A 23,485-nucleotide genomic window follows, 5' to 3' on the forward strand; every position below is an offset into this window, starting at 1 on the left:
GTAACCCCAGGTGACCTACCCCCTGTAAACCCCAGGTGACCTACCCCCTGTAAACCCCAGGTGACCTACCCCCTGTAAACCCCAGGTGACCTACCCCCTGTAAACCCCCAGGTGACCTTGCCCCCAGGTGACCTACCCCCTGTAAACCCCCAGGTGACCTACCCCCTGTAAACCCCAGGTGACCTACCCCCTGTAAACCCCAGGTGACCTACCCCCTGTAAACCCCAGGTGACCTACCCCCTGTAAACCCCAGGTGACCTACCCCCTGTAAACCCCCAGGTGACCTACCCCCTGTAAACCCCAGATTACCTACCCCCTGTAAACCCCAGATTACCTACCCCCTGTAAACTCCAGATTACCTACCCCCTGTAAACCCCCAGGTGACCTACCCCCTGTAAACCCCCAGGTGACCTACCCCCTGTAAACCCCCAGGTGACCTACCCCCTGTAAACCCCCAGGTGACCTACCCCCTGTAAACCCCCAGGTGACCTACCCCCTGTAAACCCCCAGGTGACCTACCCCCTGTAAACCCCCAGGTGACCTACCCCCTGTAAACCCCCAGGTGACCTACCCCCTGTAAACCCCCAGGTGACCTACCCCCTGTAAACCCCCAGGTGACCTACCCCCTGTAAACCCCCAGGTGACCTACCCCCTGTAAACCCCCAGGTGACCTACCCCCTGTAAACCCCCAGGTGACCTACCCCCTGTAAACCCCCAGGTGACCTACCCCCTGTAAACCCCCAGGTGACCTACCCCCTGTAAACCCCCAGGTGACCTACCCCCTGTAAACCCCAGGTGACCTACCCCCTGTAAACCCCAGGTGACCTACCCCCTGTAAACCCCAGGTGACCTACCCCCTGTAAACCCCAGGTGACCTACCCCCTGTAAACCCCAGGTGACCTACCCCCTGTAAACCCCAGGTGACCTACCCCCTGTAAACCCCAGGTGACCTACCCCCTGTAAACCCCAGGTGACCTACCCCCTGTAAACCCCAGGTGACCTACCCCCTGTAAACCCCAGGTGACCTACCCCATGTAACCCCAGATGACCTACCCCCTATAACATAGGACCTTAACCCCAGGTGACCTACCCCCTGTAAACTCAGATGACCTACCCCATGTAACCCCAGATGACCTACCCCCTATAACCCCAGATGACCTACCCCCTGTAACCCCAACATAGGACCTTAACCCCAGGTGACCTACCCCCTGTAAACATCACATACAGTGCATTAAGACCCCTTTACTTGTTCCAGTTTTTACGGTACAGCCTTATTCTAAAACGGATTAAACAAATATTTTTCCCCTGAGTCTAAACACAACAACCCATAATGACAAAGAGTAAACAGGGTGTTAGATATGTAAATAAGGTTAAAAAAATTATAATATATATATAGAATTATTCAGACCCTTTGCTATGAGACTCTAAATTGAGTTCAGGTTAATCCTGTTTCCATTGATCATCCTTGAGATGTTTCTACAACTTGGAGTCCACATGTGGTAAATTCAATTGATTGGACATGATTTGGAAAGGCACACACCTGTCTATATAAGGTCACACAGTTGACAGTTTTATGTCAGAGCAGAAACCAAGCAATGAGGTGGAAGGAACTGTCCATAGACCTCCAAGGCAGGATTGTGTCGAGGCACAGATCTGAGGAAGGGTACCAAAACAGTTCTGCAGCATTGAAGGTCCATAAGAACACAGTGGCCTCCATCATTCTCAAATAGAAAACGGGCCTTGGTCAGGGAGTTGACCAAGAACCCGATGGTCACTCTGACAGAACTCCAGAGTTCCTCTGTGGAGGTGAGAGAACCTTCCAGAAGGACAACCATCTCTGCAGCAATCCACCAATCAGGTTTTTATGGTAGAGTGGTCAGATGGAAGCCACTACTCAGTAAAAGGCACATGACAACCCACTTGGAGTTTGCCAAAAGGCACCTAAAGGACTTTCAGTCCATAAGAAACAAGATTCTCTGGTCTGATGAAACCAAGATTTAATTATTTTTGCCTGAATTCCAAGTGTCACGTCTGGAGGAAAACAGGCACCGCTCATCACCTGGCCAATACCATCCCTACAGTGAAGCATGGTGGCAGCATCATGTGGAAGGGATGTTTTTCAGCGGCAGGTAGTGGGAGACTTTTCAGGATCGAGGGAAAGATGAACAGAGCAAAGTACAAAGAGATCCTTGATAAAAACCTACTCCAGAGCGCTCAGGACCTCAGACTGGGGCGAAGGTTCACCTTCCAACAGAAAAGAATGGGAGAACCTCTGATTTACTTATGTAAATCAGTGTAAATCAGTGTATTTTTAATTTTGAATACGTTTGCAAAATGTTCTAAAAACCAGTTTTTTGGTTTGTCATTATGGGGTATTGTGATGTCATTATGGGGTATTGTGATGTCGTTATGGGGTATTGTGATGTCGTTATGGGGTATTGTGTGTAGATTTGGGGGGGGGGGGGGGGGGGGGGCGATAATACGTTGAAGACTTATTTTAAAACGTAACAAAAAGTGAAGGGTTCTGAACACTTTCCAAATGCACTGTACATGTACAGACGTGAACACATAACACACACAGATTATATTGTGGTAAATTGTTTGATGACTAATGTAAAGGATACAGTCACAATCCACACACCACAAAGCTCCAGTATGTCCATTGTAAGTGCCGAGTCGCTCCCCGTTCACAGAGTGCAACACGTTCTCCACCTTTCAACAAAAATGACACATACTAAGATTCAGTTGTCAGATTTAGACAATCCCTCATTCTGACAAAACATGAAGTGAATTAGGAATGAAATGAATGGCGGGTGAGAGACGATACTAGTATCTCAATATTTGTTCCATGGCAAAAATGAAATCACAACGCAGAGAAATCTTTGGTCCTTCAAAAACCTTCTGTATGTATAATATTGTCCGCTATAGCTTGGGAAAAAATAAATATGTGACAACATAAATGTTTGTTTCCGACAGGAGGACTGTTTTCCTAAAGAAGTTTAATCCGCTTTGTGTTTTGTTTCCTTTTCCACGATACTAACGAGAAAGGCAATACTGGTATGGTCCCTATGTGTGACAGGTCTCGTTTCTATATACATGGCATTCTTCTGTGTATCATTTCTCACCGTTTCTTTGGCAACAGAGAAGATCAGGTCTCCTTCTCGGTTGTATCTGACTGTGTGATAGACCTCTCATGACCCTGTAGCAAGATGGGTTTCTGCAGGACACAAGAATAACAGTTAACACCCAGCCAAATCCTTGCCACCTGCCTAAGGCATATGGTTGGAATCCATTAGGTCTATGCTAGCTAGCAGTAGCCATTATGGAATGGCAGGTCTAGTTGAACAACAAAAAACGGAGTTTATTGGCTGTAGCAGTCGCTCAATCTTCTCTGTAACTGTTAGGATAATGGGACAACTCGGAGCACAACACATGAATCATCCCTGGGATGAGGTACGTTTTCTGAGCCATATCTCGTGCCGGCTTCGCGGTGTCTTTCTCTAAACAGAATTGTTATCCGACCCCAGTGCAGCTGTACGCAAGCAGTGGTGTAAAGTACTTAGGTAGTACTTAAGTATTTTTACTCTAGTAGTTTTTTGGGGTTAATTTACTATTTATATTTTTGGCTATTTTTACTTCTCTACATTCCCAAAGAAAATTAAACATTTTTCCTGACACCGAAAAGTACTTGTTACATTTGGACAGGAACATGGTCCAATACACACACTTATCAAGAGAACATCCCCTGGCCATCTCTACTGCCTCTGATCTGGAGGACTCACTAAACAGAGAACATCCCTGGTCATCTCTACTGCCTCTGATCTGATGGACTCACTAAACAGAGAACATCCCTGGTCATCCCTACTGCCTCTGATCTGATGGACTCACTAAACAGAGAACATCCCTGGTCATCTCTACTGCCTCTGATCTGGAGGACTCACTAAACAGAGAACATCCCTGGTCATCTCTACTGCCTCTGATCTGGAGGACTTACTAAACAGAGAACATCCCTGGTCATCCCTACTGCCTCTGATCTGGTGGACTCACTAAACAGAGAACATCCCTGGTCATCCCTACTGCCTCTGATCTGGAGGACTCACTAAACAGAGAACATCCCTGGTCATCTCTACTGCCTCTGATCTGTAGGACTCACTAAAAAGAGAACATCCCTGGTCATCTCTACTGCCTCTGATCTGTAGGACTCACTAAACAGAGAACATCCCTGGTCATCTCTACTGCCTCTGATCTGGAGGACTCACTAAACAGAGAACATCCCTGGTCATCTCTACTGCCTCTGATCTGGAGGACTCACTAAACAGAGAACATCCCTACTGCCTCTGATCTGGCGGACTCAAATGCTTCGTTTGTAAATTATGTCTGAGCGTTGGAGTGTGCCTCTGGCTATCTGTCAATAAATAAAAAAGAATTGTGTTGTCTGGTTTGCTTAATTACATTTGTACTTTTCCACGAAATATTCCATACTGCACAAAAAGGTTATTTCTATAAAATGTTGTGCACAAGTGTGTTTACATCCCTGTTAGTGTGCATAGCTCAGTAAAAATCATTGAAATGGTTGCCGTTTATATTTTGTGTTCAGTATACATGGTTATCAAACATATGGGCCCATTTTAGCTAGAAATGTTAAGAACAATAAACATTAGGGATATCTAGTTTCATCATTGTGACAAAGAAGTGTCACAGTAGTTATTTGAAGTTTTTTCCAGGGAGACAGCCGAGCATTATGCTTCAGACCCCAACAACGTCACACTGTTATGGTAACGGGAACTACTTATCTCGGCGGCTAGCTGGTTAGCATAAAACACTGACATTGTACAGAAAATCCTAGCTAACTTTAGCACTTTGATGAGTGGCTAATGAAATAAAAATATATTTAAAAAAAAAGTTAAAATCTGATATACTTACCATCCCCAAAAGCTTAACCCTTGTCGCTTTATCCGTTGTAATCGTTATTTCTCCCAAAAACGAGAAAAGACGAGGATTCGTGTTGCTAGGCACCAGGGCGAAAGCGGAAAATGAATGATGGTACTTCCGGTAAAACCAGTGACCGCATGAACGTTCTCAAAGGTGCATTTTGCGCTGAGTAAAAGTCACTAGAATAAATGAATAATGGCATGTGATAAACCTTCACAATATTCACAGGACAGGTCTTTGGAAAAAGTTGTACAGTGTTAGCCAAGTGAAGTGTAAAGTTATTCAAAGTCAATGGTGAAATGTCTCAGTAATTGCAGCAAATATGTTAAATAATTCTCACCCTTAAATCAAAATCCTAGAGAGCTAAATTGCAGCTTTCGACTGGGGGTCAAAAATAAAAAATCACGTTAACAGATACACATTTTAAATAAGCAAGTAATTAAGTAACACGGGATAAGACAAAAGTATAGGAAAATATAAACAATATTATGTAGAACGTAGACATTGCCACTAACCACTGATACAGGGTCAGTTGTTTCACCTTCCCAATGGTCAGGGTTAGGAATGGACTAGAGTAATCTGATCCTAGATCTGTGGTTAGGATCAACTGAGTGTTTACGTCTGGGGGTGTGTATTCATTAGTGTATACCTTCGCAAACCATAGCAAAACATTTTACAACCGAAAACACGTTTCTTATTGGATGAATTCAGGTAGTTCCCTCCCGGTTACATCCTGTTTCCTAACGTTTGGTTCTTAGTGAATACACCCCAGGACAGTGTGTCGAGGACGGGAGGGGATAACACATTCTCAGTTAAGTTCTCGTCAAATCAAACTGCCACAAAACTAAATAGCGAGGCTGCATAGATCAGTTAAAATATTTTATTACTTGCACCTGATTAACAAATCAAACTATCCGAGTTGTGATTCAACAAATCTTGCTAACATACGTACACTCACCCACACACAGGCATTCATTATTGGTAGCCAACCTTGGTCAGTACATTTCAATATCTGTTTTAGTGGTTAATGGAATCTTACATATTAAACATATACATGGCTCATGATAACAAGGAAAGGCAGCATGAAAAAAACATTCCATCGGATCAAATGTTGTAGAATGACATTGGAAAACAAGGAATATGAGAGTGTGGAATGGATACATGCATATTGTGGGAATGATGACGAAAAAAAAAAATCTCAATTAGTTAACAAATCATAAAAAAATTGTTGACTGATATCTATATATAGTGGTGATTCTCCATTAGATACACATGTGTTAAAATAACATATCAAAAACAGTCTACAAACTCAGGGTAGCCTAGTGGTTAGAGCGTTGGACTAGTAACCGGAAGGTTGTGAGTTCAAACCCCCGAGCTGACAAGGTACAAATCTGTCGTTCTGCCCCTGAACTGGCAGTTAACCCACTGTTCCTAGGCCGTCATTGAAAATAAGAATGTGTTCTTAACTGACTTGCCTGGTTAAATAAAGGTTAAATAAAAAAATAAACAAACCAAAACACAAGGCTATTCCCTCTATTCTTGGGGTGTATTCAGTAGTGCACACTGTAGTGAAACATTTTGCAATGGAAAACGCGTTTCATATTGGACAAGTTCAGTTTAGTCCCTTCCCTGGTTTGCCCTATTAGCTTCCTGTTGGTTCCGAGACATTACACACCCCTTGGTTAGAGTACTTTCTGTAGATCCACCGATTGCACAAGATTCCTACAGAATACGTACATAATCCATTAACGCTCTGGACCTCTGGTTCTAGGATAAACAATGATATCTAGAACAGAATGAAAAAAAGTGACATCTCCAACCTAGAGATATACACACTGATCTTTGAACTGAAAAGGTGATGATCCCTACATGCTCTGGGTTGAAGTCCAACTGTGGCCAGACATCTGCTGCTTCACTGTATCTCTGTATGCCACACACACACACACACACACACACACACACACACACACACACACACACACACACACACACACACACACAAAAGAAAGACCGATGGAGACACGTACACACATACTAAATACTCTTGTGGTCCAACATCTAGGGTTCTGGTGAAATATAGGACACTATTTTGGGAATAGGGTGCAAATTGTGACAGGCTATTCCCATATGGTTCTGGTGAAATATAGGGCACTATATAGGGAATAGGGTGCCAATTGGGGCGCAGACTATTCCCATATGGTTCTGGTGAAATATAGGGCACTATTTAGGGAATAGGGTGCCAATTGTGACAGTCTATTCCCATATGGTTCTGGTGAAATATAGGGCGCTATTTAGGGAATAGGGTGCAAATTGGGGTGCAGATTTTCCTTAGCTTGTGATTTACATGAATATTGCGTACAGGACTTCTCAAAGGAAAGGACAAATAAAAAACGCAGGATAAGAACCTTCAAGGCGGCACAATCTCCCCTGACTGACATCACCTTCAACTCTCCAGGGGGAAACCAGAGTAAGTAGACGCTGATCCCCGAATACAAATCCAGGATCAGGTTCTCTTGCACCGCCCTATTGGGTTTTAGTTAGGATGGACCAAATGGAAACTGATTCTAGATCTGTGGTTAGGGGACAACTTCATCTTATTCTTGAGGGAATTACACAGACCCACACTCTTAACCCCTATGTTAGTAGTGGCTTGGCTTGCAGGCTGGAAGTTGGTTGGTGAAGAGGAGAGTGGGAGCGTTGTTGCCCAGACGAGAGGTTTCATTCCTGGGCAGTGAGGGAGGCTGCACAGGCCTGGTTCTCAGTGGCCAACTCTGGGCTGAAGTGGCAGCAGGGTGTGGAGGAACTAGGGGTGGTGGTGTCTGGGCTGGGCTCCTGGGAGTCTATGGGGGGGAGGGAGTTGGATTCATCTCCTGGGCTGGGGTCGTCCTCGGGGCCGGCGCTAAGGCCCTGTACCTTCTTGCTGAGTTCGTTGCGTTCGTTCTGCAATGCCCGACAGAGCTTCTCCAGCCTCCCTACCTTCCCCTGGAGGCTGTCAAACTCACGCTCCTGCACAGTTTTCTAGGGAACACACAGTCAGTCAGACAGACACCTTGCACTTTTCACAACAAAACAAAAATGCACTCACACTAATCTAAAAGTCCCATTCAGAGATTCAAAATCCCGAGTCCAGCCTACCTCCTCAGCCATGTTCAGTGATTTAAATCCCGAGTCCAGCCTACCTCCTCAGCCATGTTCATTGATTTAAATCCCGAGTCCAGCCTACCTCCTCAGCCATGTTCAGTGATTTAAATCCCGAGTCCAGCCTACCTCCTCAGCCATGTTCAGTGATTTAAATCCCGAGTCCAGCCTACCTCCTCAGCCATGTTCAGTGATTTAAATCCCGAGTCCAGCCTACCTCCTCAGCCATGTTCAGTGATTTAAATCCCGAGTCCAGCCTACCTCCTCAGCCATGTTCAGTGATTTAAATCCCGAGTCCAGCCTACCTCCTCAGCCATGTTCAGTGATTTAAATCCCGAGTCCAGCCTACCTCCTCAGCCATGTTCAGTGATTTAAATCCCGAGTCCAGCCTACCTCCTCAGCCATGTTCAGTGATTTAAATCCCGAGTCCAGCCTACCTCCTCAGCCATGTTCAGTGATTTAAATCCCGAGTCCAGCCTACCTCCTCAGCCATGTTCAGTGATTTAAATCCCGAGTCCAGCCTACCTCCTCAGCCATGTTCATTGATTTAAATCCCGAGTCCAGCCTACCTCCTCAGCCATGTTCAGTGATTCAAATCCCGAGTCCAGCCTACCTCCTCAGCCATGTTCAGTGATTTAAATCCCGAGTCCAGCCTACCTCCTCAGCCATGTTCAGCAGGGCCTTGTTGCTGCTCTCCCACCTGGAACGATACATGGTCGTCTCCTTCTCCAGCTTCTTGATCTTCTTCGTCATCTACGGACACACACACACACAGGGTCACATGACCACGGACTACAACAAAGATAGACACAGACCTGCCAACCCGGGAATCTTTTTTTTTTACGAGTACCACTGCAGCGGCACCCCCAGCCCCACTACGGCGCACGTGCAACACCCACACTGCACAAATCATTTGGCATGCACCTTTTTTTATTTACTGCCTATTAATGATGTTGGCAGAAGACTGCCTCAGTAGTCTACAGACTTATGGGTAATTGGTAATTGGCTGCCCCTCAGTAGCTAACTAGAAATACACTGAAATTTATAATCACAAAGTACATGAGGATGGCTGGGGGGGGGGGGGGGGGGGGTGATTAGGAATTTGGAGAATTTAGCTTCTTTTTTTTCTTTTTTTACACCTGAAACAGCTTATTTTCTGCAATCCAGAGTCATGATCAGTTTCATTCTAAAAGTATGTCTATTTTTCTGCATATTGAAGCATACATCTTGAGCCATCTATTGGTTATTCAAAAATATATTTAAAAAAAATACACTAATTATGTTGCTCTGCATCACTGCTAAAATCTGGGTAAAAAGACTGAAAGGAATGTGAGTTTTATTCAGTACATTTAGTTATTTGCTGGCTTTTCTAAAGTCTACCAACCTTGACAGCAGGCAGGCCAGCTAAGATACAGGTAACTACAGGTCAAATAAATGACAACGTTTGAGTAAATGAGGGTGGCACGAGCAGTCACTGGTTTGATGAGCATGAAAACGAGGTAAGCCATATTCCATGGCCGTCTCAGGGCACCCGATCTCAACCCAATTGAACACTTGTTGAAGACTCTGGAGAGGTGCCTGAGACAGCGTTATCCACCACCATCAACAAAACACCAAATGAGAGAATTTATCGTGGAAAAATGGTGTTGTATCCCTCCACTAGAGCTCCAGACACTTGCAGAATTATTATTATTCTAGGTTACATTTAGGGGTCATGATTATTCTAATTAAAAACTTCATATTCATCAGCAGCATACCACCCTGCATACCACTGCTGGCTTGCTTCTGAAGCGAAGCAGGGTTGTTCCTGGATGGGAGACCAGATGCTGCTGGAAGTGGTGTTGGAGGGCCAGTAGGAGGCACTCTCTCCTCTGGTCTAAAAAAAATATTGATTGGGGACACTGCCCTGTGTAGGGTGCCGTCTTTCGGATGGGACGTTAAACGGGTGTCCTGACTCTCTGAGGTCATTAAAGATCCCATGGCACTTATCGTAAGAGTAGGGGTGTTAACCCCGGTGTCCTGGCTAAAATTCCCAATCTGGCCCTCAAACCATCATGGTCACCTAATAATCCCCAGTTTATCATTAATCACCCTCCTCTCCCCTGTAACTATTCCCCAGGTCGTTGTCTAATCATTCCTCCTCTCCCCTGTAACTATTCCCCAGGTCGTTGTCTAATCATTCCTCCTCTCCCCTGTAACTATTCCCCAGGTCGTTGCTGCAAATGAGAACATGTTCTCAGTCAACTTACCTGGTAAAATAACGGATAAATAATAAAAATTTAAAAAATCACCTCCAGCACGAACAGAATATCAACATGTGAAAACAGCTCATTTCTATGTTTTGTAGTGAAGAAGTGTTCCCAAAGACATCAGTGTCCATCGTGTGATTTTAACCAATGAGGAGGCATTGCATACTAATTGATTGATGATGTCACTGTAAACACTTATCTTCCTGTATCTTCAAAAAAAAAAAAAAAATATCACATACAGTGAGCTGATGTTGGGGTGATGCTGGAGACGAACATGGAGTGGAACATCTTAGAAATAATAGGCGTCTTTATGCAGATAGTCGGGTGAAAATGTAAACTGGCTTCTTCATTTTGTTTTGCGATAAAATTCAGGATAATTCAATTACTGGATGTAATGTAGTCGTCTAGCTTACTGTATGTAAAGGATATTTGGAATGTGAAACAACTGAACTAGGGCTATACGAGCTTGTTTCTGACCTCATCCACCCGGGCCCTGACCTCATCCACCCGGGCCCTGACCTCATGGGCCCTGACCTCATCCACCCGGGCCCTGACCACTAGGCTACCATTCATTCAACATGCCTCATCGTCATGGGTGACCTGATTATTATGGCATCGTTAGCAGCCTACTGTGTTGACCTCCAGAGGACTGATTCATTAACACAACTCTTGCTAATCTTTAACAGTTTAACATCACTTTCTGAAGGTCTGTATTTCAGCAGAACAGCTCTCTGCCATGTCCGATTCCATCCACGCAGCGACGCGCACCGAAGCACCGCACGTTTCCTTGCTCGTCAATGCACTTGCCTACTACCGTCTTCGCGGAGGTCATGTGCGGGCAAGAAGGTTCTCGCTTAGTAGACTAAATGCTGTAGCTCACTACCTTTTGTCGTAATGAAGCCTTAGCGAAGGAGCTAACTAGGAAAGAGCTAAGTGGTTACGTCAACGTTTACCGAACTCGGTCCTCGGGATCCCAAGGGGAGCACGTTTTGGTTTTAACCATAAACAATACACAACTGACTCAAATAATCAACGCTCAAACATGGGTGCGCCTCCATTTTAACACACAGGCTTACCTTCTCCATCTCCTGTTTGAATGTGGTGAACACCTCGTTGCTCTTGGACAGAGTCGTCTGGAAATCCTCAAACTTCTCTGTGTATAAGGACAGCTGGATGGGGAAACAGAGGGGAAACAGGGCGAAACAGAGGGAAACGGGGAACAGAGGGAAACGGGGAACAGAGGGAGGAGAGTTCATTCACATATTACCTTTACAGCTCAGCAGAAACAGCGAGGATGTTTATCGTAGAGCATCCACTCTGTCCTACAGAGTTCTAGAGAGATTGTTACCTGTTGTTTGAGATGCACCTCCTGCTGCTTCATGAGCTCACACATCCTCTGAGACTCTGCCGCTTCCTTCAGCAGCTGGAGAGACACGAGACAACATGAGACCAACACTAACCCATCATCTGAAACTACCTCTACCTTCAGCAGCTGGAGAGACACGAGACTAGGGCTTTCCACAACTAAAAATAAATAAATAAATATTGGGTCTACCAAGAGTCATCTTTTTCCTTTGACCAATCGATTGGTCGAAATTTTCAAAACGTGTATTTATCTAGAGTTTTAATCAAATCAACTATATGCACTGAGCTTGTCTGATGCTTTAAGCACACAATTTGATTAAATAATCAAGACACACAAATGACTAGAGGGAGTCCGACTGCAATTGATTTGATTGTGCCGGGCTCAGACTTGCTGTGTCGTCTAAAAACCAAAACACCCACATAGCACCCATTGTCTGTCTCTCCTCCCTGCTAGAGCGACCGACACAGAACATCAACAGTATTTATCTCGCTGTCTTAGTGTTACTGGAGCTGTAACATATTTAGAGCCATTTCTAAACTGAAACGTTCTGTTAACCAAAATCCCTCATTTGTTTAGGAAAATAAAAATATTGACTCAATCCTCGCTCTCTCTTTACACGACAGATGTATACATCACATGCATGTGACCTATATAGCGTATCATAATCACATCAATAAATCGTCAATAAACACTAACACTCGAAACAGGAATGTTTACTGGTTGCTCAGTAGGTAAAGGGAATGTCAGATGCGTGGAATAAATGTTGTGGAAAACACTGGATATCAAGAAAAAGGGAAGGAGCCAGCAGTGTGTGCATATTGTGTGTGCCAAACAGGTGCTGTGTAGATTACAATAACATTTGGAACACTGTAAACACTAAATAAATAAGAAGCGAACCAGCGAGTCGGTTGTAATAAAAAAATGTAAAAAGCCTTTAGGTTGTTTTTTAAAAAGTCGCATTAATTCATGAATGCAATTTCCGGAATGGAACGGGCCTATTTATTATTTAAGCTAATTATTCAACGGTCGACATTGTTATTTATTGCAAAAACTAAAATGCTCGATTGCATTTCTAAATCATGAATGACTCCTACGCTGTGCGATGACACGAACAAATAAATAAACGACTTATTGATACAGGAAGCCTATATAAGTACAAAATCTTAACAACAATTAGGAGATAAAGGAAAAAGGAAGGTTATTATTATAAATACAACATCTGACTATTGGGAACAGTGTAAACAGTAGATAAATACCAGAGAGGCTGGTCTAACAGACAAAAGGGTAAAGCCTTCACTACAGCAAAGCAAAGATTTATTTTTTAAATCAACGCAGTGCCTGTTCAATTTAACATCGAATCACAGCCTACTTCGACTTCGCCAAACGGGTGATGATTTCACAAAAGAGCATTTGCGAAACAAAGCACAATCGTTGCACAAATGTACCTCAAATGTACCTTAACCATAAACATTAAAATCAATACAAATATATATATATATATATATATACACACATTTCTAAACCTGCATATTTAGTTCAAATAAATTCATGTTAGCAGGTAATATTAACTAGGGAAATTGTGTAATTTCTCCTGCGTTCTGTGCAAGCAGAGTTGGGTTATATGCAGCAGTTTGGTCCACCTGGCTCATTGCGAACTGTGTGAAGATCATTTCTTCCCAACAAAGACCGTAATTAATTTGCCAGAATTGTACATAATTATGACATAACATTGAAGGTTGTGCAATGTAACAGCAATATTTTGACTTTCGGATCCAAAATAATAAACGTTTTGTTTTTCGAAATTTGACCGTATTTCTGTATTTTTACATTATAATCAAGTCTATGATTTGATAGAGCAATCGGCCTCTAGCTCCCACATGATTATCGTGACTAACGATAGCTTGTCTTCATTTGGACACTCTTGAAAACGAGATGCATCAAGTGATTTCATCCTGTAAAATGTTGAACAAAAAAGATAGATATATATATATATTCTCATCGAGTTGAATATGTTGACTAGAGTGTTCACCAAACAACCATATTATTTTACTGTTACTCACAAAGTCCTTCTCTCTGTGATGGCGGTCCTCTGACTCTATGAGCAAACCCTGAGCCTGGTGTAGCTTAGCATCCACCAACTGTTGTTGCAGTTCCTTATGCTTAAACACCTTGTCAATGTGCTGAGAGGGGACAGGGGGTTAACACTCACATGACCAGAACATTGTCAGACATTTACTGCAGTTGCACCTTGTGTGCTTTAGTTGTGTAAGTCAATGGACTTGTCCTAGCTCCTGTCTGCTCCTCCTAGAAACACACACGCCGCACTCCCCACTCGTAACCACGCACGCCGCTCTCCCCACTCGTAACCACGCACGCCGTTCTCCCCACTCGTAACCACGCACGCCGCTCTCCCCACTCGTAACCACGCACGCCGCTCTCCCCACTCGTAACCACGCACGCAGTTCTCCCCACTCGTAACCACGCACCTCCTCTCGTAGTTCGTACTGTTGGATGAGTTTCTTGAGCTTCTCTGCCAGCTCAGAGTTCTCCAGCCTCAGACTGGCATTCCTCTCGTCATGCTGCTCCATCTGGGCCTGGATGTCATACAGAGTCACCTGTGAACACACGCAAACACGCACGCACCACACGCACCCACACGCACCCACACGCAAACTCACGCCACACGCACTCACGCCACACGCAAACACACACCACACACAAACACGCACGCAAACACACACCACACGCAAACACACACCACACGCAAACACACACCACACGCAAATACACACCACACACACACGCAAACACACACACACACGCAAACACACACACGCAAACACACACACACACACAAACACACACACACGCTAGAGGACGTTACATCACAATAGACACCAACTGGTGTTGAATCTTTGGGTGAACGTCCACAAAGTATTTTCCTAGATTTCTCACCTCTTCGGAGAAGACGGCGGCCCATAAATCAACGCATCAAGGAAAAGATTTGACATTCATCCCCTCTTTACATGACGCTAGTGGCTCACCTGGAAGTGTGACGTCACTTCCTTCCTCTTCTCCTCCTCCACACGTGCACGCTGCGTCCCGTCGTCCTGCAAGAGCAGGTTAAAGTTTGTGTAAAACGTATGGCTCCATTTTAGTCCAGAAAGCTGTTCAACTTCATGAGTCGGAGACGACTGATTCGCATTAGGGCCCGACCCAGACCTGCCAACCCGGTCCAGCTTTTTAAGAGGACCAGACGCACGCGGCAAATTGGAGATTCATAAACAAACATTACAGATCACACCTGGTTCAGTTCAGTCCTCTGAAAAAGGCATTTACAAAACAATAAGAGATACATACTGAAGTTATTTATCTTTTTTTTTTAACCTTTATTTAACCAGGCAAGTCAGTGAATAACATTCTTATTTTCAATGACGGCCTGGGAACAGTGGGTTAACTGCCTGTTCAGGGGCAGAACGACAGATTTGTACCTTGTCAGCTCAGGGGGTTTGAACTTGCAACTTTTCGGTTAGTAAAATAAAGGTTTAAAAAAATAAATAAATGTGTACTTATGATAAGGTTAAAGGTTTACGTCTCCATATGATATGGTAAATATACGCAATGCAAAAAATATCTACATTTAAATGATATTAATATTAATTTGCATACATTTCCGTTAATTCCCACAGAAAATGTTCACCTAACGGACATTCTCCATCGCCTCCATTCGTCTTCTAAACTCCCGACTCCATTTAATGCCAAGATGTTCATATTTATTTTGGATTATATTTTTGTAATGCTTTTTTGTGTGATGCGGATCATAAATGACCAGTCTATCAGGTTGCGTGATTCTCGTAATGTTGTTACGTGGAAAAATACAACTAAATAGGATGCAGAATTAAATGTATTTCACACTCGCACAAATGCGACCAGTTAAATTTTTTTGTATCTGCATTTAATTTCATTCACTAGCAAATACGAGTGAACTGTTGTCACTTTAGAGCCCACTGAATGTCCATCTTCTGTTCGCTAACGTTAGCTTGAAACAACCAGTGTTTACCTTTCCACAACACACAAAGTCAAAAAAAGAGATTTGCACAAGTCGTTTACGTACAGCTGACAGTCGGCCAAACTCAGCATCCCAACAAACAGGAGGGGGGGGGGGGGGGGCTGACATGGGGCAGCTACGTCCAATAAGGATGTATTCATCTCCATGTGCGTTGACACAAACTCCGTACATGTCTGTGTGTTGCAGCTGGAGAACCGGGACGTTAAGGTTGACTCAGTGGATACTAACATGTAGGAGTACATACAAATAAAACCAGTTTTATCCCTATTCATTCCTGCCTACTTATACCTCGGATCTCGTACATGGACAAGGAATTGCGTAGCTGCTATGCAAAATGCGTGCATGTTTGTAGGTCTGAAAGCGTAGTGTGCATGTCTGCAGGTCTGAAAGCGTAGTGTGCATGTCTGTGTAATCAATGTGAAATGGCAAGCTAGTTAGCGGTGGTGCGCGCTACTAGCGTTTCAATCGGTGACGTCACTCTCTCTGAGACCTTGAAGTAGTTGTTCCCTTTGCGCTGCATGGGCTCTTGGGGCGCAACGGATAACGATGCTTCGTGGGTGACTGTTGTCTGTGTGCAGAGGGTCCCTGGTTCGAGCCCAGGTAGGGGCGAGGAGAGGAACGTAAGCTATACTGTTACATCTGCATAACCCTTAACACAGCCCACCTAGCCCAGCTGGCCCTAACCTAACCCAGCTAGCCCTAACCCAGCCCAGCTTTAGCTCAGTAGTGTGACAAAAGTACAAGTGTGAGCAACCTTTACCTAGAGAGGAAGTACCTGCTTCACCATCCTTTACCTAGAGGGGAAGTACCGGCTTCACCATCCTTTAGAGGGGAAGTACCGGCTTCACCATCCTTTAGAGGGGAAGTACAGGCTTCACCATCCTTTAGAGGGGAAGTACAGGCTTCACCATCCTTTAGAGGGGAAGTACCTGCTTCACCATCCTTTACCTAGAGAGGAAGTACCTGCTTCACCATCCTTTACCTAGAGGGGAAGTACCTGCTTCACCATCCTTTAGAGGGGAAGTACCTGCTTCACCATCCTTTCGAGGGGAAGTACCTGCTCCACCACCCTTTAGAGGGGAAGTACCTGCTTCACCATCCTTTAGAGGGGAAGTACCTGCTTCACCATCCTTTAGAGGGGAAGTACCTGCTTCACCATCCTTTAGAGGGGAAGTACAGGCTTCACCATCCTTTAGAGGGGAAGTACCTGCTTCACCATCCTTTACCTAGAGAGGAAGTACCTGCTTCACCATCCTTTACCTAGAGGGGAAGTACCGGCTTCACCATCCTTTAGAGGGGAAGTACCGGCTTCACCATCCTTTAGAGGGGAAGTACCTGCTTCACCATCCTTTAGAGGGGAAGTACTGGCTTCACCACCCTTTAGAGGGGAAGTACCTGCTTCACCACCCTTTAGAGGGGAAGTACCGGCTTCACCATCCTTTAGAGGGGAAGTACCTGCTTCACCATCCTTTAGAGGGGAAGTACCTGCTTCACCATCCTTTAGAGGGGGAGTACCTGCTTCACCATCCTTTAGAGGGGAAGTACAGGCTTCACCATCCTTTAGAGGGGAAGTACAGGCTTCACCATCCTTTAGAGGGGAAGTACCTGCTTCACCATCCTTTACCTAGGGAGGAAGTACCTGCTTCACCATCCTTTAGAGAGGAAGTACCTGCTTCACCATCCTTTACCTAGAGAGGAAGTACCTGCTTCACCATCCTTTAGAGAGGAAGTACCTGCTTCACCATCCTTTAGAGAGGACGTACCGGCTTCACCATCCTTTACCTTGAGTGTGCGGTTGTGTCTCTGCAGCTCCCGACAGAGCGACTCCAGTTTGCTGCGTGCCAGGATGGTCTTGCTGTGTTCGTTCCTCAGGTGGTCCGTCTCCTGCACCAGCTGAGACTGTTTCTTCTGCAAGACCCGCATTAGCTTCTGATTGTTCCGCCGCTCCTCCAGCTAAACACACACACACACACACACACACACACACACACACACACACACACACACACACACACGGAAAATAGTTTAATGCATGAAAATCCTATTACAGCTGTTCAGTTACACCTAAATGAAAAGCTATTGATAAAATGGCTCCAATAGGTCTCCTGATGGAAGTCTAGGGGGGAAACAAGTCAGGCTGTCAAGGGAAGCTGGGTGTGTCGGCCATGTCCTTGTCCAGTAAAGACACTGTACAGCGGTTCCCCCTCTAGCCCATTCTAACCGCTGCAGTTTCCCCCTCTAGCCCATTCTAACCGCTGCAGTATCCCCTCTAGCCCATTCTAACCGCTGCAGTTTCCCCCTCTAGCCCATTCTAACCGCTGCAGTTTCCCCCTCTAGCCCATTCTAACCGCTGCAGTTTCCCCCTCTAGCCCATTCTAACCGCTGCAGTATCCCCCTCTAGCCCATTCTAACCGCTGCAGTATCCCCTCTAGCCCATTCTAACCGCTGCAGTTTCCCCTCAGTGTTGCTCCATCAGCCAGTTGCCCTGACCATTCCCCTGTAGTTCACCCCTGACCATTCCCCTGTAGTTCACCCCTGACCATTCCCCTGTAGTTCACCCCTGACCATTCCCCTGTAGTTCACCCCTGACCATTCCCCTGTAGTTCACCCCTGACCATTCCCCTGTAGTTCACCCCTGACCATTCCCCTGTAGTTCACCCCTGACCATTCCCCTGTAGTTCACCCCTGACCATTCCCCTGTAGGTCACCCCTGACCATTCCCCTGTAGGTCACCCTGTGTTGAGCTACCCTGACCATTCCCCTGTAGGTCACCCCTGACCATTCCCCTGTAGGTCACGCCTGACCATTCCCCTGTAGGTCACCCCTGACCATTCCCCTGTAGGTCACCCCTGACCATTCCCCTGTAGGTCACCCCTGACCATTCCCCTGTAGGTCACCCTGTGTTGAGCTACCCTGACCATTCCCCTGTAGGTCACCCCTGACCATTCTCCAACACAAGGAGACAAACTACTACTGTCTGATACACAGATGGAGGCTAGAAATAAGAGGTTGGCTAGCATGCCGAAATGAAAAGATATGAACTAAATCAAACAGCCTTTGAACCACACCCGAGTCAAAGCATTTATGAGAGTCACTAGTTACCAGTTCAGCATACTTCTTACAGAGGCCTGTCAGTTTCTCCTCTGGAGTACTCAGAGTATTCAGGGTCTGCATCAGCAGGGTGATCTCTTTACCTGCAACACACAGGAGAGGGAACACATTCAGCGCAACACACAGGAGAGGGAACACATTCAGCGCAACACAGGAGAGGGAACACATTCAGCGCAACACGGGAGAGGGAACACATTCAGCGCAACACGGGAGAGGGAACACATTCAGCGCAACACGGGAGAGGGAACACATTCAGCGCAACACACAGGAGAGGGAACACATTCAGCGCAACACGGGAGAGAGAACACATTCAGCGCAACACGGGAGAGGGAACACATTCAGCGCAACACGGGAGAGGGAACACATTCAGCGCAACACGGGAGAGGGAACACATTCAGCGCAACACGGGAGAGGGAACACATTCAGCGCAACACGGGAGAGGGAACACATTCAGCGCAACACACAGGAGAGGGAACACATTCAGCGCAACACGGGAGAGGGAACACATTCAGCGCAACACGGGAGAGGGAACACATTCAGCGCAACACAGGAGAGGGAACACATTCAGCGCAACACAGGACAGGGAACACATTCAGCGCAACACAGGACAGGGAACACATTCAGCGCAACACAGGACAGGGAACACATTCAGCGCAACACAGGAGAGGGAACACATTCAGCGCAACACACAGGAGCGGGAACACATTCAGCGCAACACACAGGAGCGCATTCAGCGCAACACACAGGAGCACATTCAGCGCAACACAGGAGCACATTCAGCGCAACACAGGAGAGGGAACACATTCAGCGCAACACACAGGAGAGGGAACACATTCAGCGCAACACACAGGAGAGGGAACACATTCAGCGCAACACACAGGAGAGGGAACACATTCAGCGCAACACACAGGAGAGGGAACACATTCAGCGCAACACACAGGACGGGGGGGAGACATATTCAGCGCAACACCACCTCATCACAACAGGGACCCTACAACACACAAGGGGAAGCTATCCAGCCCTAAACCCCTAGCCACCACATGTAAGACTAAAATAATCTGATGGATGACAGCTAGATATTAGTGACCAATCCTGGTCCGGAAGACCATATCGGTCTCCAGGATTGGAGGCGACTGACCTACACCCAGCCAAACATTTCAGATCAACGACAAGCATCCAGGAATACGCCCCCAGGGATTGATTTCAGCCAGAGTAACAGAACCAGTCCTTACCCAGCCCTTTCACCTTCTTCTTCTCTTGAATCTTCACTTTCTCCACTCCGCCGGCGTTCACTTTGACCTCGTCCGGCTTGGCATCCAACTCCTTCTCATTGGCCAGGCCGTTGAGCACGGGGCAGTATGATTGGCCGTGGGGCAGGTTAACCCCGTCCTCCCCGTTGTCCTCCAGGCAGTAGGTGTTGAGGATGTCCTCCAGCTGGCGGCTCAGCTCCTCAGCCATGTCACACTGAGACGACACCCCCTCCTCTATAGTGGAGACCGGGAGGGGTACAGGGTCTGCTACAGTGGAGACTGGTACTGGGTCCTCTACAGTGGAGACTGGTACAGGGTCCGCTACAGTGGAGACTGGTACAGGGTCCGCTACAGTGGAGACTGGTACAGGGTCTGCTACAGTGGAGACTGGTACAGGGTCTGCTACAGTGGAGACTGGTACAGGGTCTGCTACAGTGGAGACTGGTACAGGGTCCGCTACAGTGGAGACTGGTACAGGGTCTGCTACAGTGGAGACTGGTACAGGGTCTGCTACAGTGGAGACTGGTACAGGGTCCGCTACAGTGGAGACTGGTACAGGGTCCGCTACAGTGGAGACTGGTACAGGGTCTGCTACAGTGGAGACTGGTACAGGGTCTGCTACAGGTGGGACCGTGGGGACGGCTGCAGACTTTGCTGTGTTGGAAACGGCAGCCACTAGACAGGGGATGGAGAGAAAGATGTAAAATAATAATAATAATAATATGAAATTCAGTATGTAAGAACAACAAGGGGGACATAAAAATGATTTATAATAACAAAGCAAACAAACACTCAAAGATCAGTCAAAGAAAGAACCCAGAAAGCTACACTGCTAGCTACACTGCTAGCTACACTGCTAGCTACACACACTTTTTAAATTTATTTTTATTTATTTAACTAGGCAAGTCAGTTAAGAACAAATTCTTATTTTCAATGACGGTCTAGGAACAGTGGGTTAACTGCCTGTTCAGGGGCAGAACGACAGATTTGTACCTTGTCAGTTCGGGGATTTGAACTTGCAACCTTTCGGTTACTAGACCAACGCTCTAACCACTAGGCTACCCTGCCGCCCCACTTATGGGCCTAATCATATAATTCCATATATAATCCCTAATCATTTAAAAAGGAACTCAGTTGCTAATAGTAAAGATGTGTCATTTAACTTTTATTGTGCCATGAAACACAACTAGCTAAACATTTCTCAGCCTGGCTACCTGCACACATTCACCCTGTATCCATAGAACTGTGCTTCTACACCTGCATTGCTTGCTGTTTGGGGTTTTAGGCTGGGTTTCTGTACAGCACTTGGAGATATCAGCTGATGTACGAAGGGCTATATAAATACATTTGATTCGATTTGAACTGCACGGCACACCTGCCATTGATGAATGGCAATGAATGACATTCAGTGACTGTCAAATAGGCCCCACAGAATTGATGAGTGCACTGCTGTCCGCACGCGTCTCAAACACACATCTACGCTGTGGCGAAATGAAACTCGTCGAATCCACTTCGCATTAGGGAACTTATTTCCATGTGTTTTCAAGTCCATTCACTCCCCTTTCATGCAACTTACAGCCAGTAATGATGTTTTAATTTTTGCGATAGGCTCGCGTTTTTCCCCCGGTACGGCATCCCCCTTACCATTTCTTTCACCTCAGTAATAATTGCCATGTAAAGGTTTGTTGAAAAATTTGCTTTACACTAGCTAGGGTGTAACGGCTGTATGGAAGCCTTCACATATCAATGTCACAATGTGATACCCTGCGGTCGTAACGGTCCTGCCTATGTGGACGTAGAAATTCAGTGCCATGAGTGTTGAAGGTTCCCAGCTGAGTTGAGAGCTGGAGGTAACGGTCCTGCCTATGTGGACGTAGAAATTCAGTGCCATGAGTGTTGAAGGTTCCCAGCTGAGTTGAGAGCTGGAGGAGGTATGTTCATTAATTGAATAGTAGCAGACGTGACTTCGTGGATAGGAGCAGTGATATCTATTCAACGCTAGAGAGAGAAAAAGAGCCAGCCCAGTCTCAAGAAATCCGCTGTAAAATGACTGCATTTGACTAGTGCCATTATGCCGCGTTCAACATGCTAGTTGGAACTCTTGACATTTCAGCCTTGCCTACTGGTTGTAGTTATACACATGCCGCGTTCAACCAGTTAGCAGGTCCAAAAAAATCCCAGAGTTACCTTGTTCTGACTAGACTAGCACATGAACGTGGCCATTTGGTTGTCACTGATGTGATGGAACTATGACACACAGCGCTAACTTTACCTGCGCTTTCAGCCCCATCAGCTCGTGAAGGCATGTCCTGCTCTTGCTCTTTTGGGCTACTGGTCTCTGTAACCTTGCTTGCCTCCATCTCTCCCGTGCCAGGTGCTGCATCACTGCCCTGCGTGGACGACTCTTGTGTGTCCTGTTTCTTCATGATGAAACGCCCCGAAACAGATATCCAAATTGTTCATCGAGTACTGTGTTTGTATACGGGAAAAGTCAAACTGTGGCGTGAGTTACAGAACCGAATACGCAAGTGTTGGCTAACGATCATAACACGTACCCGTGCTTGAGAAAATAAATTAAACTGCCAAACGTCAACGGGGATGTGTTAGTGTCGTCTAAACCTATTAGTTAGCGGACTAAACTCAACTGTATTGGTGAACTCAGTCATTCACCAAGGAGTGGAGTTTAGTTGGTCACCGGAAATCAAGACCGTGCACCTTGCCAGAAAATGTGTTGAAACATTTTACATAAACAATATTACATTTATCTGAAATGGCGAACATTAGCTAGCAAGCAAAGCAACGAATAAATAAGTGGTATGCTAACGAAGTGAAATTGCAACTCGGCCAAAGTGTAGTTAACTACACGAATAGTTGACATATTGGAAAGTCTACTTAATATCTTTGTCTAGCAAGTGAAACAAGACCTCTTCTCTTAGCAACCAAATACATAACTAGGTTTCACTTTAAACAGACATTCGTAACGTTGAGATAACCTTAGTTAGCATTTAGCTTTCTAAGTTAGCTTGCTATCTTAGCCCTACGCTACGGAACACCCCAAAAAAGACGACACTTCAACATATCGAAACAGTCATTATACAGACTTGTAAAAATATTTAGGTACTTTATTAGAACATAAAATTACTGATTACCTTCTTGATCCAACTCAATAAACACACTCCGTTGTTGCCTACTGCCTTTCCTCCTGCCAACCAATACAGGAAATACGCAATGAACCACGGAAGTGCGTAACTGACAATCTTGTGGAAAATGTAGTTCAAACCCTCAACTCAGAACTACAAAAAACGTTCATTCAACGATTCTACATCTTACACATGCGGCAGCAAAAGTACGTTTACGTTGTATCTTTTAG

At 45.6% G+C, this 23,485-nt stretch overlaps 1 protein-coding gene across 6 annotated transcripts; it reads right to left on the bottom strand.

Annotated features, from left to right (window-relative positions):
- Positions 1 to 5,796: 5,796 nt before the first annotated feature.
- LOC109904366 (alpha-taxilin) lies at positions 5,797 to 23,422 on the bottom strand. 6 transcript variants are annotated; one of them, XM_031789068.1, is made up of 12 exons: positions 23,265 to 23,392; positions 22,388 to 22,584; positions 20,098 to 20,790; positions 18,857 to 18,948; positions 17,537 to 17,707; positions 14,730 to 14,795; positions 14,172 to 14,279; positions 13,746 to 13,865; positions 11,668 to 11,742; positions 11,396 to 11,488; positions 8,728 to 8,823; positions 5,797 to 7,950 (listed from the first exon to the last, which is right to left on the bottom strand). In XM_031789068.1, exons 2-12 carry the CDS (start codon positions 22,539 to 22,541, stop codon positions 7,651 to 7,653), a joined length of 1,968 nt encoding a protein of 655 aa, XP_031644928.1. In that variant the 5' UTR covers positions 22,542 to 22,584; positions 23,265 to 23,392; the 3' UTR covers positions 5,797 to 7,650. The 6 variants fall into 6 exon arrangements, with proteins under 6 accessions (XP_031644928.1, XP_031644930.1, XP_031644927.1 ...); XM_031789070.1 differs by having other exon boundaries at positions 5,797 to 6,855; positions 14,172 to 14,300; XM_031789067.1 differs by having other exon boundaries at positions 14,172 to 14,300; positions 23,265 to 23,391.
- Positions 23,423 to 23,485: the final 63 nt, after the last annotated feature.

Source organism: Oncorhynchus kisutch, linkage group LG14 (genome assembly GCF_002021735.2).
Source record: "Oncorhynchus kisutch isolate 150728-3 linkage group LG14, Okis_V2, whole genome shotgun sequence".
Classification (NCBI taxonomy): Eukaryota; Metazoa; Chordata; class Actinopteri; order Salmoniformes; family Salmonidae; genus Oncorhynchus; species Oncorhynchus kisutch.